The sequence below is a fragment of the Xenopus laevis genome, chromosome 5L (genome assembly GCF_017654675.1).
Source record: "Xenopus laevis strain J_2021 chromosome 5L, Xenopus_laevis_v10.1, whole genome shotgun sequence".
Lineage (NCBI taxonomy): Eukaryota > Metazoa > Chordata > Amphibia > Anura > Pipidae > Xenopus > Xenopus laevis.
Window position 1 is genome coordinate 96,807,323 of NC_054379.1, and position 18,985 is coordinate 96,826,307.

General features: G+C 37.7%; 1 protein-coding gene across 14 annotated transcripts in view; it reads right to left on the minus strand.

Moving 5' to 3' along the window:
• LOC108704156 (regulating synaptic membrane exocytosis protein 1) overlaps positions 1-18,985 on the minus strand; it is a 203,831-nt gene that overhangs the window by 151,147 nt on the left and 33,699 nt on the right. For 11 of the 14 annotated variants that reach the window (XM_041563135.1, XM_041563143.1, XM_041563138.1 and 8 more), the window contains exons 1-2: positions 8,787-8,891; positions 6,692-6,703 (exon numbers count right to left, since the gene is read on the minus strand). Coding sequence is in view for 2 of the 14 variants with exons in the window: in XM_041563146.1 (XP_041419080.1) it covers positions 6,692-6,703; positions 8,787-9,000 (226 nt within the window). In the remaining 12 variants the exon portion in view is untranslated. Of the gene's footprint in view, positions 1-6,691; positions 6,704-8,786; positions 9,001-18,985 lie in introns of those variants that run through there. The other 3 variants (XM_041563146.1, XM_018240564.2, XM_041563132.1) reach the window with 3 other exon arrangements.

The following is an 18,985-nucleotide window of genomic DNA, read 5'->3' on the forward strand; positions in this document are numbered from 1 at the left end:
ATTTCACCTTTAAGTCGTTTATACTTCCTTCCTTTTTCTCTTTTGTTCTGATGACTTAATCATAATTCCTCTTATAACTGCCTTATGGGCTTGCCACACCATTGATATTGAGGTTTCTCCCGTGTCATTTTCAGTGAAATAAGTCCTAATAACTTCAGCCAAAGCTGTCACCTGCTCTGGGATACCAAGCAGAAGATCATTACGTCGCCATGAATATCCTGGTCATTCTGTCAATAGTCCCTCCAATGAGGTACTAACATTGCGTGATATGACCATGATATTTCCCTATGACAGATTTAAATATTTTATCAATATGGGGTTGGTTAAAGGGATACTGTCATGGGGAAAAAAATAAATTTCAAAATGTATCAGTTAATAGTGCTGCTCCAGCAGAATTCTGCACTGAAATCCATTTCTCAAAAGAGCAAACAGATTTTTTTATATTCAATTTTGAAATCTGACATGGGGCTAGACATATTGTCAATTTCCCAGCTGCCCCAAGTCATGTGACTTGTGCTCTGATAAACTTCAATCACTCTTTACTGCTGTACTGCAAGTTGGAGTGATATCACCCCCCTTCCTTTTGCCCCCAGCAGCCAAACAACAGAACAATGGGAAGTTAACCAGATAACAGCTCCCTAACACAAGATAACAGCTGCCTGGTAGTGAACAACACTCAATAGTAAAAACCCATGTCCCACTGAGACACATTCAGTTACATTGAGAAGAAAAAACAGCAGCCTGCCAGAAAGAATTTCTCTCCTAAAGTGCAGGCACAAGTCACATGACCAGGGGCAGCTGGGAAATTGACAAAATGTCTAGCCCCATGTCAGATTTCAAAATGAATATCAAAAAATCTGTTTGCTCTTTTGAGAAATGGATTCAGTGCAGATTTCTGCTGGAGCAGCACTATTAACTGATTCATTTTGAAAAAAAATGTTTTTCCCATGACAGTATCCCTTTAATCAGTACATAATCTATCCGTGTAAATGACTTATGTGGATGTGAATAAAATGTAAAATCCCGCATAGTAGGGTTCGTTAGTCTCCAAGTATCTATCAAATTATGATCCTCATAAGATTAACAAATCTTCGTCTATTTGAATGGCTATCCCCTATATTCCCAGGGGGGGGGAGCGATCAAAAATGTTGTCATAGATGGTATTAAAGTCCCCAACTAATATTACTATGGAGCACCAATTAGCATCTAATATTGTTGACAACACCGTATAAAATTGAGCGTCTGCTTGACTTGGTGCATAAACATTTCCTAGAACACAATCTTTTGTTTTAATTACTCCCTTTAAGAATAAATAGCCACCTTTTTTATCTGCAATTTGAACATTAACCTTAAAATTCAAACTATGATGGAGTAGAATCGACACCCCACTCTTTTTCCCTCCCTCAGTTGCATGAAACTACTGGGTAAGTTTTGTCACCCCATTTAGGGATATGGCCTGTTTTAAAGTGCATTTCCTGAACCATGATTTTATCTCCCTTAGAAGCTTTATAATATCTTAACGCTTGTCTGCGTTTTTGTGGTATGTTCAGACCTTTGACATTATGTGAGATTACATTAATTGCCATTTTAAATTGTAAAATATTTTCCTAGTCAGATTTTGCACATAACACCACAAATATCCTTTACCTTGTACTACATTTTTAATTACTATTTGAATGTGTATACATTGAGCATTTATAGCACACAATAATTCATACTGAAAAATCATGATATAAGAAGAGAAAAAAACAAAACAACAAAAAAAATAAACATAAAGGGTGATCTTAAACCCGGATATTCAATTTAGGGGGTATTTGGGTCAGGTCAAGAAAGAATAGACACTAGATCCACACAGTCTCGTATAGGATTATCCCATGTAATCATCTTTAAGTTCTCACCAAAAAGATAGCATAATGTTTTGGAAGTACACTTATATAAAGAACAGGTTCTTGAGTTCTTCCAGAAGAAAATATGAGACAAAAAACAAGCGGAAAAAATGTTGCGTATTAAATTACATTTTGGGGTTTAAACTTAAAAGGGAACCCCCATCTATAGCGTATGTCATTATTGCGCAAAATATCTGTGATATGTAGCATTTCCCTTCTTTTAGAGTAGTAGGGGAAAGATCAGTGTAAAGTTCAGGTGTAGATCCCTCTATACAGATCTTGCTGTTTTGTGAGGCATAGAGAATTTTATCCTTAACAGGGAAATAGCACACCTTAATCACCATGTCTCTCGGGCGTTCACCCGGGCCAGATTTCTGCCTACTTACTCGATGTATCCGCTCTATACATAGCTCCTGTCGGGGCACATCCGAGAGCAGTATATTAAAATACCGGAGCATATATGACTCTATGTCTGTTACTTCTTCCGACACAGCTTTCAGCCTTACGTTGGATCAAGGTCCTCGTGGGCCTCCTGTAGCAAGCGGATCTCTGCCTGCATATTTCAACCATCGCATCCATCCTCATTGTAGTGTCGGTAAGTTCTTCTTGGCGTATTTCTAAACGCTCCGTTCTGTTACCAATAGCTGTAATATCTACCGCAAAGTCCACCAGGCCATGTTGGAGGTTATCTTGCAGATCCTTTTTCATGTTTGCAAGATATTCTCGTAACTCAGCAAAATCCTGCTTTGTACATGGTTGATCCGCTTCAGGCACCATTTTGGCCTTAGCTTGAGCCTTTGTTTGGTTACCTCGTGGAGCATCTAGCGCAGCGGGAATCTGAGGCGTCTTCTGGGAAAATCTAATGAAAACCGACGGTGGTGATAGTATAGGAGACTTCTTAGTTCTTTTTGTCATGCCCACCAGGTTTGGCTGTAACTGTAGCATCCCTCCGACACACACTGCTGAATAATAGGTATTGTAAGCCGCTTCTGGGATATCGCTGCACACGAGCTCGCAGCTCAAGCGTCCATCTTCCTCAAGCGCAGACTCTGTCCCCGACATCAATTTTTTAAATTTTGCGGGGGGCTGACCACTAATGAAATTCTTTAACTTGGAACCTTGGCCCCCATTCCTTTTAACTTGTGGGGGGGTGACCATAAATGTTTTTTTTTACACTTTTATTGGGTGACAGCTCACTAATTAAACAATAGGGCAAGTTCTGTATGATGAAATTCAAATATCAAAACAAAAGTCTAAAATCACATGTAAACCACTATGTGTGTCGCAAGTTAAAGTAACAAAACCTTTGTTTTTTTTTTCTTGTAAAAAATATTCAACATTCCAAATCAAACCTCAATTTAAAGATTTTGTTGAAACCTGTGTGTCACAGTATCAAGCAGAATGTTGAGTACAGCATTTCTGAAAAAATGTGTCTAGACATTACAATCAGATGAATAATGAAGAAATATGTGACATCCCTTTTCCAAAGCTTCACAAATGAGAGTGAAATATTAAAAGACACCAGAAACAGGAAGGAATTTCACTGTAAGGGAATCTACTGGCACAAGAAATAACACCTATAAAATGTTGCGTGGGAAGTGTAGATTGCAGCAATTAAACACATCCAAAATAAGTCAGGCCCTGTCTGTAAGGTGTTAAAAATCATTATTTTGCAATATGCTTTAAATATCTTCTCTAGACTGATAAGTTGTTTTATTAAATAAACACAGAGAGTAAGCTACAGAAGCACAGAAAACAGATAGGAATGAAACTGTCCACAAAAGAGATTTTTAAAACATTTTGTCCATTTTTTAAACAGAACATAGTACTGTTAGTTTGTAAGCCAATTAGTATCTGTTGAAAAGGGAGATCACACAACAGGTAAAGGAAAATATGTGAAAATAAGTCCCACAATCATTCCAATTTCCAGTGCCCTGGGTCCCACAGTCAGTGCCCAGGATCTCTCACTGAGGCAAGCAATTTAAATACCTAAAATGTGGAGTAGTATAGTGTGAGAATGTATACTGCTGTCGTCAACTACAGAGTCTGCATGCACTGCTTGTGCTGCTATCCCTGATAACACCCACACTTAATCTTGTCTGCTGTCCTTACAGATATTTATAGGTAGTGTCCTATTTGGAATCTGTGAGCAGTATGCATATTTGACAGAGAGTTGGGAAGAGAACTCTGAACCACTCTTCCGCTAACAAATCCAGGTGCTGTTCACAGATTCTTGCTACCTGCTCTCGGTTTAATGCATCTAGTGTTGGTAGCCAATAACCCTATAGAAAATGAAAGGAAAGAAATGGAGACAAGGCATTTGAGAAAGCAGAAGGAGAATAAAGTGAATAAGGAGCAGAAAGGCAGAACAGATTAGAAAAGCTAATGGTATAGAAACAATGAAAATATTAGAGAAAATGGATGTGATGTTAAGGAAATGACAAAGAAAATGTACATAAAAATAATAAATGTTTAGAAAAAGTAGGAGAGAAATTCTCAGATGGGAAAAGTATGAGATTATGAGAATGGTATTAGAGCTAAAAGAGAAAACAAGAGATCATGAGCAATAATGAAAAAAAAAAAATATATATATATATTATATATATACTGTATATATATATATATATCAGTGAAATGTGTGCAACATAGCATGGTTATGGGCTTGTGACATGTCTTCTCCAGATCTAGCAAAGACTCATTCAAGCCAGTTTCATTCAAGTTCAATATAAAAATTGAGGGGGCTAAAGGCAATTGGCTGTTACTAATAATAACTAATTATCAAATGCAAAGACAATACTTCAGTAGAGGAGCACACTGCTTGTTTGCATTGTTTTGAAATGTAAATATAGCAATATACAGTAGAACCCTGATTTTACATCCCTGGATTATATGGTGTCCCAGAATTGACAACATTTTGTTGGTGACCCTTCAGGGAAGCTGTGTTCTTTCTTTCCTGGATTTCCCATGATTTACAGTTTTCCCGAAATTTAGGCCACATTGATGCGGTCCACTGAGAGATGTAAAATCAGGGTTGTACTGTAAACATATGGCAAAAGATTAAAAGTGGCTGCTTGAAAGCAAACATCATACATTTGTTAAACAAACTGGTGTATATAAACTGTAAGATTCCAAAAGCAACACAGCTATGTGCCTATGATGTAAGGAGAGCCAGGGTACCCTGTTACATACGGTTTGGTCGTGCCCAGAATTTCAATCCTATTGGAACTCTATACTAGGCAACCTATTCGAGGTTTTATGGCTAATAATAATAGCAGACCCCGTAAACTGCCTATAGCTGGCCATAGACGCAAAGATAAAATTGTACGTTTTCAAACTGTACGTGCAGTGTCTTTTCTACTTTATTTTAATCTGAATGGTTAGTTGAAGGCCGGAAGATTGGCACAGATGATTTTTTGCCTGACATAGGCTATAAACTGCATGTCTACGGCCAGCCCCCAGATTAAAGCCTTCCTAATCAAATCTATGTTTCTGGCAAGAAGACTGATAACTCTAAACTGGAGATTGAAGAAACCACCTTTCCTTGATCTATGGATCACCACAATGGGCTTTCTGGAAAACCTAGGGGTAAATTTATCAAAGAGTGAAGTTCCGCCACTAGAGTGAAATTCTGCAGCTCTCAATTCATTTCTATGGGATTTTGAAAGGCGTATTTATCAATGGGTGAAAGTGAAAGTTCACCCTTTGATAAATACGCCTATAAAAATCCCATAGAAATGAATGGAGAGTGGAGGAATTTGACTCTAGTGGCGGAACTTCACTATTAACTTCTCTCTTTGATAAATATACCCCCTAATGTTCAAAAAGAAGGGCCACACTCCAAGTTTCCATCATACATGGGGTCCCTGCCTCCAAAAATGTCCCCTTCCTTCTATACATTCTCCTGATTATTTGCCTGTTGTATACATCATATCTTGCAATTGTACAAGCTTCCACAAATGTTGGTGCAACACCTAAATGTTTACCTAATGGCTGTTTACCTGTGGTAAAATCTGATATGTATCTCAAAAAATCAACCTTCAATAAACTTATCTGAACAAAAAAAAGCAATCACATTAAGTTAACCACAGCAAGTGTCATCAGAGTTTTGTTTCAGCCTCCTCCCCAAATGCTTATATTTTTATTTTTTACCTTATAATCAAAGCAACACACATATATATTACACCTTTGGCACCACTAAGGGGAAGATTTATCAAAGTTCAGAATGCTATAGTTTTGTATTTTGAGTTATTCCTAGTTAGTTTACATTTTATGAATATTTTCACAACTTTTTGCCAAATTTAAAAAAAAAAAACACTCACGCTCAGTTATTGAAGTTTTTATACACTTTCACATAGTGAACCTTCTACTTAGGGGTTCACCGAATCAGGTCAGGATTCTGAATCCAAGTGCCTGGCCAAACCGAATCCAAATCCTTAAAATCACATGACTTTTCATCTCACAAAGAAAGAAGTAAACATTTTTTATAACCATTCGCTTCCTGGCCCTATTTTGCATATGTAAATTAGGGTTCAGATTCACTTCTGTATTCGGCCAAATCTTTCAGAAGGATTCTGGATTTAGCCGAATCCCAAAATAGTGGATTTGGGGAATCCCTACTTGTAAGTGGCCGTTAAATTCAGTTACTGAGGTGAGAGAAGTTGTGAAAAAAATTTTAAGCCACAAGAAAACAAATGTTTATTTTAAACTGATATGTTCTCAGCCTTTGATAAATCTGCCCCAGATTCTACCGAATAAATAAGAGTTGGTATAAAGTTGTAATAAAAAATGAAAGAAAAGTTTCTAACCACTTTGTCCTCCTTTTGGAAAGCATCCAGGGAAGCAGAAAGAAAGAAAATTAAGAAAATAAATGGTAAGCAGGTATCAGTAGGCAAGTTAAAGAGAGAGGACACTAAATGATTGGAAAACTGCATAAGTATAATGTCTTCACTGTAACATAGTGAAAAACTCTTTGGTATAAAATTAAATGAAAACATTTATTCAAGAAAAATGGAAGGACTTGATAAATTAATAAAATAGTAAAAGAAAACAAAAATATTGTACAGTATTTATAGCCTTAAAGGAAACACAATATTTTGGCAGAATCTTCAAGGACCCAGATGAAAAACCACTGTAATGTTTTTCCTTAATTCATCATTTTATTCATATATATGTATTCATATATGTGCATATGTAATATGTTTCTATGTTATAATAACTTGGATAAGTGATATTTTAACCACCTGCTGCTTTATAACTGCGGGCATGAAGCGAGATCCACAAAACAGACATAGAGTGCCATTTTCGCACCACCTACCTGCAGAATTACAACTATACACATAAGGCCAATAAAAATTATACTTGATGTCAATGTTATTAATAGGGTTGCCACCTGTCTGGTATTTCACCAACCTAGCCGGTAAACTAACACCCCGAGCCAAGACCAGCATGATAAGTTTATCATGTACTTGCCGGTAATTTTGTAATGACTAGTCCTCCTTCCTCAGCCTGCCTCCAATCTGCCCCTGACAAGCCTCCAGTACCCTCTTCCAACTGCCTGAAAACCCCACAACCTTCATCCTAATTACTAATAAGTCCTTTCCGATTCATGGATGATGTCAGGAACCCACCTGTTTGCATCATAGCTCTACCACATATATTGGTCCTGGCCCCTCACGCACCTACCCTCACCTAGGTGGCAACCCTAGTTATAAAATATATGAAGGCAGGTCATTTTTATCCAGAAATTGTGGCAAACCTAGTTATTAGTAGGAAAGAAAGATAAAAATATAGGAAGGCAGGTATTTATTCCTTAAAAAGTGGCAATCCTAGGTGAAACTCAGTATCCTTTATAGCATTCTGGCAGGAAAGACTAGTACTAGTCATGGGTGTCCCCTGGTCCCTACCTTGTGCATTATCATGCAGTGTACATAAAGGTGGGCAGATTAAAACTGCGATTTGGGTCCTTTAGACAGAGTTGGCATCTTATCTGCCCGTGTATGGGGCTCTCTGACAGCCCACCCGACCGATCGATGCCTTAAAATCAGGCAGATAGGGCAGGCTTGATTTCCCTGTAGAATTAAGGACTGCATTAATTATTGGATCAGATTGAGGACCGCATCAACTCTGGAGGCTCCTATTCCCCCCATTGTAATCTGATTGTTTGGCCCTATGGCCAATGATTGGATTAAGGCCAGTATTGCGTACTCAAGATGGGCATATTGGGAAAAGATCCACTTGTTTGGGGACGCCCCAATAAGCAGATCTTATTATGTGCTGTGTGCTTAGGAAATTACATTATGGCATGATTTAAAGGGCTCTCTTGCAACAATTAGCTCTACACTCTGCACCTGGCATCTGATTTTCAACCCAGCACAAGGTACAGAGTGCAAATAACGCTGCTTAAAGACAATGCACAAGTGCTTTATATAAAAATATTATAGATGGTGTAAATGTGTAACTTGATCAGCCAGGCTCCCTTTGATAAATATTCTGCTTTTTTGACAATTTCACCATTCACCCCCTTTTCATCCAGTGGCTATAAGGAGCAGGAGCTGATTATAGCACATACTTGTTGCGTTTGTTTAGCCTTACCTATGGGAAAGTTTAGGGAGGTTTTCACCATACAAACACAAGATATTTGCATTTGCACATTGGCTGTTGTGAGATGTATATGTGAGATGTACATGTCTTTAAAATAGTATGTATGAACATATTTTTTAGTGTCAGTGTTTTAGCTCTCCCTACCCAAATGAAGGTTACCAGGAGTTGCTACACCTTAATCATTTCTGTATGAACTGAACCAATGGCTAAAAGAAGGGGTTGTCATTACTGGATATTTAATCAATGCATATCACTAAAGTTTACACATGCTAACTGTAACCTCATTTTAATTACACTCACGTTGTTTGAACGAAGGGAAACGCGACCTCCACATCGTGCACAAAACTTTGTACGGCAGTAGGAGCATAAATGGCCACAGCCATCGGCAAACTTTGTTTTGTGGCAGATTCCACACGTCGGTGCATCATCCTTGTGCTCTCCTGGGTAGCGGCGTGTATCCTCACCTATTTTTTTGATTTGCTCTTTATAGCTTTCAAATTGTTGATGGAGTATCCTGAATTGGGAAAAAATTAAATGAAAATGGAGAAATCACATAATACAAGAATTCCTAACAATTGTTAGAAAATACTTTGCACATATGATGACAGAAATAATTTAGCACCATAGAATGCAAACTGAACAAAATTCATTCACCCTGAAATCTTCACTGAATTAAGAAAAAATGCTGGTGCCATCATCATTATCATCATCAAATATTCTGAATTCTCTAGTTATAAACAATTTTTGCTTCTAGCTACAAATAATAAAATTCCCATGATATTTACATAAAGGAGTACAGCTACTGCAGAGCCAGTTAACATTTGGCCATGGCCGTGCATTACTCAGTATGATGTGAACCAGTTGAATAATGTTTCTGAATTGGCAGCCATAAAATAATGTAAGATCGATAATGCTCTATGAAGTCTTTTCTCTTATGTAGGTAACATCCACTGGTAGTAAGTTGCATAGCTGTTACAGGTCCCCGAGATACTTGGGTATAAATCTCACAGGGCTTTCCTATTGTCTAGGTCTAGGACAAATTAGTCCTTGATGGTCTCTAAGGGTTTTTGCCGTAGACATCATGGGGGAATACATGCAATCTGAATTCTTTTAAATATTTATTTCACTATATAAGCTGATCTATCCGATTGGATTCAGTTATAGAGATTGAAAAGGTCTGTACAAATATTGCAATATGAGGGCCATTAGATTGCTTGTAATTCATATATGCGCAGAGGAGATGTAGCAGATTTCAATATTAGGCAGAGCAACATTAGCCGTTACTGGACTGGCTTAAAGAATACATATGCCATTGGGAACATTTGCTATAGACTGCTATAGGCTCTTTATGTTTTTTCCTATAAGCCCCCCTAAAAGCATGCCCGGATTTGTCGAAAGTCCACAAAGGCAGGGGCCAAGATTTTAGGAATGGCATGCCGTCCTGCCGGCATTCTAATTTTCAGAAGCACTGGGGGATGAGCAGATTAAATCTAAAAGTTTTAATCTCCTGTGATCCTAATGTCAATGTTCCAGTAGGAACCTGAGCATGTGCGTGCTCGCGAGGAGAGTGGCTTGCACAAGGACCCTCTGGCCTAGGGACGGCTGAGTTAGAAATCTGGGCCTGCCTAATAGGCACAGGCAACAAATCCACAATCCACAAGTTAACAACCTGTTTTAATCATAGTTTCTTTAGAAAGTGCAGACCTTAGTTCCCAGGCAGTGAGCTCCTCTCTGCTATTTGTCAACTCCAGGGATCAGCAACTTCTCCCTTTCTGTCCCAGTCTTTCAAGTGCACCAGCAGCTCTGCACTCAGCTGCAATGAGCAATGACTACAAGGCTAAGGGTGAAAGTAAACCCCTTTGTGTGCAGCCCCTAACACACACAAGAAGCCTACTGGTTGAATAAAATCAACATCATTACAGCCAAAAGAAAATATATGCACGTCAGGTACTTCACCTGTGGCAGAAAACAGGTTCAAGATATTATATTTATACTGGCAAACATAACTTATAAGGACACTGTTACAGGACACTGTTTATGGTTATTAAAATATTTTAAAAATATAGCATATCTGGTGAGGTGTGTATTAGGAACATGGCTGGTCATAAATAGGTGTGGATATGGCAGACCAGGGTGGCTCAGATCTGTGGGGTTCACCTTTAAGTTAACTTTTAGTATGTTATAGAATGGCCAGTTCTAAGCAGCTTTTCCACTGGTCTTCATTATGTATTCTTTATACAGGTATAGGATCCCGATATCCAGAAAGCTCCTAATTACGGAATGGTTGTCTCCGATAGACTCCATTTTATCCAAATAATCCTAATTTTTAAAAATGATTTCCTTTTTCTCTGTAGTAATAAAACAGTAGCTTGTACTTGATCCCAACTAAGAGATAATTAATCCTTATTGGAAGAAAAAACAGCCTATTGGGTTTGTTTAATGTTAAAATGAATTCCTAGTAGACTTAAGGCAAGAAGACCTCAATTACGGAAATATCCATTATCCGGAAAACCCCAGGTCCCAAGCATTCTGGATAACAGGTCCCACACCTGTATTGTAAAACTCTTTTATTACTCTTTCCAGCTTTCAAATGGGGGGTCACTGACCCTGTCTAAAAAACAAATACTCTGTAAGACTACACATTTATTGTTAAAGGAAAAGGAAAGGCAAAAGTAAATACTTATCTCCCAGTAATGTACACCCCAAGGCCTCTGAAATCACTAAGGTAGCGAGTCACATAGTCCACTCTAGTCATCAGTTATCCTTGTCCTCGTTCGCAGCGCTTATTTAATCAGACAGGCGCCATCTTGGAAAGGTAAAGGACACTTCCTTCACCTACTGCTCCGTATTGCGCATGCGCAGAAAAAAAAAAACTTGACCCCAAGAGTGCATCACTACAGCGCCAGCAGATCAGTAGTGGCAGCACGAAGGACTTGTGCAGTAGATGAATATTACACCCAATGGGCATCAAGGCTGCCTCTGGCAGCAGGATACAAGAAGACTGTGTGCAGCGTGACGTCACCCGAGTCCACCGCTGCAGTCTGCCTATGAGCGCTACTCCTTCCACATCATACTAGGGAGAAAACTTTTAAAAGGCTACGTAAGTTCCTTTTCCACAAGCCTTTGATTAGAGGCGTATTTATAATTTGCCTTTCCTTCTCCTTTAATGCTAGTTGTTACTACTCATCTTTCTTTTCTTGTCTCTTATTCAAATCAATGCATGGTTGCTAGGGTAATTTGTCTAGCAAACTAGAGAGCTGCTGAATAAAAAGCTAAATAACTGAAAAACCACAAATAATAAAAAATGAAAACAGATTACAGTGTCAAGGAATATCACTCTCTACATCATACTAACCCCTTTAATTATAAAATATTATTATTATGCTTATTATTAAAAAGCAATACTAGTCTCAGTTTAGGTATCTACAGGTATGGGAACTGGAAACCTATTATCCAAAAAGCTCTAAATTACAGAAAGGCTGTCTCCCATAGTCTCAATTTTATCCAAATTTTTGAAAATTATTTCCTTTTTCTCAATAATAATAATAATAATAATAATAATAATAATAATAATAATAATAATAATAAAACATTACCTTGTACTTGATCCAAACTAATATATATTAAACCTTATTGGAAACAGAACAATCTTAGTGGGTTTAATAAATGTTTAAATGATTTTTAGTAGACTTAAGGTATGAAGAGCCATATATGGAAAAGATTTCTTATCTGGAAAATCCTGGGTCCCGGGCATTTTGCATAATAGGCCCCATACCTGTACATATACCGTATATGTGTGTATATATAAAATAACTCCAAAAATATACAATGTGCTTGACTCTCAAAATTAAAGCAGCAAAGAAATCAATTTATTCCAGTATAATGAGAAAGGATTTAGCAATACATTTCTTTTTCTCAGTCTAGTTTCTAGTATGGCAGATGTCCAGCAACCTTAAAGATTCCCTTATAGTCAAAATTGCCATAGAAAGAATCAATAAAAATCAGAACAATAATTTAAAAAGAAATAATAAAGACCCTTTAAAAAGGGGGGGGGGTTAGAAGTTGGTTGTGTCTGAAATGTACTTAAAATGTCCATGAGATGGCACTGCAGGTTAGAAGTCCAAACAAATTCACATTTTACAGCACCTGCCCTATAGCAGTGGAAAAAGAGAGCTTTTCTATGTTTATAGCTGTGACCAACACATTCATCCTATTTTAACCTGATATGATGATGATAATGATGATGATGTAGAAGTGATATAAAACAAACCTTTATTATTATTATTATTATTATTATTATTTGTATTATTTTTAATGCCCCTATTAAAATGTGTAAGCCACATATTTTGTATTTGTAGCCTTTGCAACTATAAGATTGCTTTCCTTGACTGTGTTTTGTTTAGGGCAATCATTTTAACCAAAGCTTATGCAATGTCTTCATTCATTTGGTTTTGGTAAAAAGTTTAGGTATGCCCAGTTTGCTGCTAGGGCTTATTTGTCAGCATGCCTTGCAGACCCCTAACAGCGTTCTGAATTAATACAGATCTTCTGACGCACAGGGAGAACACCTACTGTACCTGCAATCTGCTCTTTCTACATTACACAGTTTCCTGAGTACAATGCTTGACTAACCAGGACGGCACTTGATCCCTATCTTTGTACCTTCTCTTCTTCCTGTCTCATTGCCTTATGGTCTCTGTTTATAAAAAGACTACTGATTTGTCTTTTTTTATATTTAACAGCTTGCATTAGGCTTCTGTCGCTATAAGGAATCCATTAAAACCCAAACTCAACGCAAGCATGCATAAATCAACCAAGGGCGAAATAAAAGTAACTTCCTTTAGCCTACAACATTAATGTGGCCGTCAATGTACAGCACAAAGAATGAAAAGCAAAACAGATCAATACAAATTAATGTTAAGTAGTGTGGGCATACAGTAAATAATTTAGTTGCAGTGCATTTTATGTAAAGTTCTCCTAGTATATAATTTTAGCAATAGAATTGATCTCGTATTCATTGTGTAGATTCTATGTACACGTGTATACCAATACCCACAATCTCATTATTATAGGAATAGCTTATATCCTTTTATTTATGTCCCAGGCTAGTAAAACTGCTGTACATAGGCAATAGCAGAAAATACATCAGACACATATACACCTATATAATACAGGTATGGGACCTGTTTTCCAGAATGGTCCTGACCTGGAGTTTTCCGGATAACTGATCTTCTTGTTTTTTGGATCTGCAACTAGTAAATCATGTGAACATTACATAAACCCAACAGGCTGGCTTTCTTTCCATTAAGGATACATATATTAGATGAATTTTTACTCCTTTGATCTCAATGGGTTTAAAATTAGCAGAACATTGAAAAAAAACACTTTAAATTTGTCATAGACAGCTCCCATTGACTTCTACATGAACTCGTTTAGATGGCTACGTTTTACATTTTAGTCTTACTGCTTAATAAATATCATAGCATAATTCAAACGTAGGAGTTTTAGCTACAAAGAAATTTGAATCATGCCAAAAATCTGAATTTGAATGTTAATAGATCACCCCCTTAAGCTCACAGCCTAGCAGCTGTTGATGGTTATAACTGCATAGCATCAGCAGTTTGATTATTTACTGCATTTTTGGACAAAACGCTGCCTATGATTAAGCACCAGAGGGTATGAAACGCGTAAGGCGGAATACCATGGGGTCTGTTTGTATAGTCCTTTTTTTATGAATTGTTATTGGTTTTAGTAAACATAAAAACATACATTGTTGTGTCATAGAGCGATTATCATGTCAGCTTAAGAAACATAATGAGCATTAAGATTAACATTTGACAGCAATTCTTTCGGTATGTTTTAGGTGGGGGAGGAGGATATGCCATGTAGGGGGGTGGGGTGAAGAAGATGGGGAAAAGAGGGGGTATAAGTAGAAAGGGGAAAGAGGGAAGGTGTGAGAGAATGGGGGGAAGAGAAAAATGGGGGGAGGGATGTCTTTAGATCTGTTGAGTTAATAGTTAACGGGCGCTACTTCCGTTTCCTGCAGAAAATTTTCCGATTCTTTGAAGAGAATCCATCTGAGCCACTCACTAGAACATTTTGTAAATTGGGTGTCTATTACTGTGGAGAACTCTTCAATCTTGAAACAATTCCTGTAATTCTTGTATGCCTATTCTTTTAATAATGAACTTTGAATAAAATGTGTTTGTTATGTTGCTGCATTTTTGGACAAAAGGAAAAGGAAGAATTTTGAAGATAACTAAGGCTCATTTACAAACGCAAGCGGATAGCATGTAATTGCATGATAGTTTGCCTATGCTTAATCGCCGTTCACAAAAGGTATTCCGTCTTGGAAAGTTGCATGGACGGGTAAAGACACAATTACCTTTGTGAAGAGCATTTGAATGCACATTCTAAATGAGCCATAGGAAATGTGCAGTATAGAGTTATATGAAGCCAGTATAAAAGCCATTTGTAATTTCTTCATATGCATTCTCAAATAAGCCATACTAGGATTTGGCTGTTTCTTGTTTCATTTGGCAGCAATACAAGTCTCTCAGTATGATAAAGAATATCATAGTAGATAGTAGTACAGCATAAAGTGATAAAAGAGCCCACAACTAGGATACAGGTTTTTTCTTTTGAACTTTAAGGTGAGAGTAAGCATGACCTTCTTCTCCCTACCGGCATTAAAAAAAACTTGTTTTATTATTAAATACAAGTATGAGACCTGTTATCCAGATTGCTCGGAACCTGGGGGTTTCCCAGATAACATAATTTGGATCTCCATGCCTTCAATCAACTTAAAAATAAAAGAAACAATAATTAAACCTAATAAGATTGTTTTGCCTCCAATAAGGAACAAGTATATCTTAGTTGGGATGAAGTACAATTACTGTTTTATTATTACAGAGCAACATTTTTTTTAAATTATTTGATTAAAAGTGTATAGGAGACGACCTTCCCTTAATTCAGAACATTCTGGTGAAAAGGTTTCCGGATAACCACGGATCCCATACCTCTATAATTATTTGGGAATTTAAATTGGTCACGTTGACAAGGTGTATTGCCGATTGCTCTTATTTAAAGACAAAGGAATGATGAATCATGACAATACACAATCCAGTAATCATCGATTCTTGTATGCAGTCATTGTCTATTTGTCACAGGTTTAATACAATCTGTTCATTTATACCCAATTTCGCATGAATTCACTGCGATTTGGCACACGATTTTTCTATCTATCTATCTATCTATCTATCTATCTATCTATCTATCTATCTATTTATAGATTGAAGGACAATTCCAGCATCTCTTGCCTTGATAACTGCTGCCATAAATAGCAGCTTTATCCTTAACTAATCCCTTCTGAATGCATCTTTCATACATACAAGTTTCATAGGATTGTATCAGTATGTGTATGGCCAGTTTAATCCTTTGCACACATAGCTTGTCTCTGTCCCTTCCTCCTTCTCTTTCTTTCTGCATTTTACTTTACCAATTTAAACCATAATGAAATGGACCATAAAGAGCAGAAGCACGTTTCATGGGCCATTTGTCAAGCTAGTAGCTCATGGGGCCTGAAACATTGCTTATGCTGGAGTCTATGCCAATTGCTCCATTAAAGGCATTTCAAGATATGAGATGTGTCTATGGTGCTGTTCATCTATACTTCTTATGCTGGATGTGATGGTATGCATGCACCGTTATTTATTTCTTGTGATTTTGGTGTGTGCTGATTGCTGAGCTATATCAGCAAGCTCTATATACCAATCTGTCTGATTGAGAGGCTCATTTATACTGACCAATAGTGATGGGCGAATTTATTCATCAGGCATAGATTTACAGCGAATTTCTGCATTTCGCCATTGTGAACTGTTTCGCGAAAATGCTGAGAAAATTTGCCGGCGAGAAAATTTGCTGCAACAAAAAAAGATGCTCATGTAAAAATTGTTGCGTGTCAAAATCATTTTGACACCCATTGATTTTATTGCATTTGGACAAAAAAGTTGCGCAGGTAGAAATTGTCGCTCGTGTAAAAATTGTGGCCATTGACTACAATGCGTTTTCTCACATTTTTTCGTTGTTTCGCAAATTTTTCGGCAAAACAGGACAGGTTCTCCCATGACTACTGGCCAACACATAGGGTCAGACTGGGTCACTGGCCCACACCCGCTCCCTGCCCGAATCTGTCACTGCTGCCCCGACTTCTCTCTCCTGCTTCGATCACTGAAAGAGTACGAGAGCGGGGTGGGGCCTAGAAGGGGGTTGCGGCTGGGGTCCCAGAGGGGCTTTGCTGCAGGGGCAGGGGGGCCCTAAGACAGCAGCCCCAATGGCCCCCAGTCCAAACTTGCCAACACATGGGGCAATGTAATAAAAGGTGTAAAGGAATCAATTGGATGTTTGCTTACAGTCTGTATGTATATTATTATTATTATTATTAAGAAGAAGAAGAATATAACACATAATGTGCCAGCATATTCTGCAGCACTGTACAATAAATAGGGTCAATACAATGAAAATACTGATTCCATACAAAAATAAAAACAAGATAACAGATACAAGAGGTAATTGGGGCCCTGCCATGCCAAAAGAGCTGCCAATCTGATAGATGAATGGTTGATGTCAACTGCAACTTCTATTGTATAAGCCCATATTTCTAAATATTATTAGTTTATGACATTCCCAAATGGTTTTAGGATAATGGCCTTTCTGAATGGGATTTGGGATTAAGAATTAGTTTAAGTTTCAAAGGAAGAATTACTCTAAGGGGCAGATCCCATTTTTAATGGGATATTTAGAAATGTTTTTATCAAATGGTAACTTTCACCCACTCATAAATCTCACATTTCAATATCTATCAAAATCTCACATTTCAATATCTATCAAAATCTCACATTTCAATATCTATCAAAATCTCACATTTCAATATCTATCAAAATCTCACATTTCAATATCTATCAAAATCTCACATTTCAATATCTATCAAAATCTCACATTTTGATACATTTGCCTCTTAGGGTAACAGAACCAATGCATAATAGAGATAACTGCAAAACAGTGCTCCAAAATGTACATTAAATATGGTGGTAATGGCCAATTCTTGAACTACTTTCAAATGATGTCGGTCTAAGGATGATGGGGGTGCCATCTGCACTAAACACCAACAAGAGAAGAAAGAGAGATGGAACATTAGAGATTGAATATCAGTATAAAAACATACTTCACCCATAAATAGCAGATTCGTTTGATTCAGGGTATTCCTAGTAGTACTATTACTAGAAGTTTTTTTTACTATAAATTAATAGGCAGCACTTTTGTTGCCCGTGAAAGCAGAACTCATTAATTTCCTTAACTGCTTTCATGGCTCACTGGGCTAACTTCATTATCATACTCTGCTTCCCCAGACCAATATTACCAGTGAGGCTATGTTCTCAAGATGCTCATACCTACACATGATCATTTAGATCGCTTTTCTAATGCATGAATCATTCAAAACCACCGTGATATGAAGAATATGACTGCAATGTTAACTGTACATTTTCCTTGGAAAATGCATTTTGGTACTTGAGAAAGCCCATGAATATACAGCATGAAAATAGATTAGTTAACTTCATATAAAAAAACAACAGTAATGTATGTGCATCACTTAAACTGTGTGGGTTTTTGTAACTGTATAGGGCTGCTCTATGCAGTCTTATGTACATCAATCCTATTTCTTGGCTCATCTTCCAATAATCTCTTCAACTGTGTTTTATCATTGTGCTAATGTCAACCACATTTCTAGTGGAACCATTGCATGCAGGCTGGATTCCTTCAGCACCATTTACAGAGTAATTCAAGCTATCATTTGCTATAAAGCTGAGCTGAACATATAATTTTGGACTAAACCCAGGCCCGGAACTAAGCGATGGTATAAGAGGCACCTGCTTAGTATGCACCACAGGGGGTGCCTAAGCACGTGCCTCTTCTGTCTGCCTATCCACCTCCACATCCTTGTCCCCTCAACGCCAGCTCATTATTGGTCCTTGTCCCCTGGCACATAAGTCATCGTGTGTGTGCTCCACCCGCAGCACTGCCGTCCCCTTGTACATAGGGTGCTTGGCCGGCTAGGTCAGGCACTGGTTAAACCGCCAGTAAAATCTCTTCCTTTTGCAGGACAACATGTAAGAGAAGCCTTAGGGTGTCATTTGTTTGTATGTTTTTAAAGGAGAAGGAAAGCTATGGAGGCATTTTATTGCCAATAGATTAGCTGCAATAGTGCAAGCTAGAATGCTATATTTATTCTGTAGAATGCTTTACCATACCTGAGTAAAAAGCTCTAGAAACTCTCTGTTTGTTTAGGATAGGAGCTGCAGTATTAACATAGTGTGACATCACTTCCTGCCTGAGTCTCTTCCTGCTCTGGGCTCAGATTACAGTAGAGAAGGGAGGGGGGTGGAAGAGTAGCAAACTGAGCATGCTCTTGCCCAGGGCAATGAGGTTTAAGCTGAAGGCAG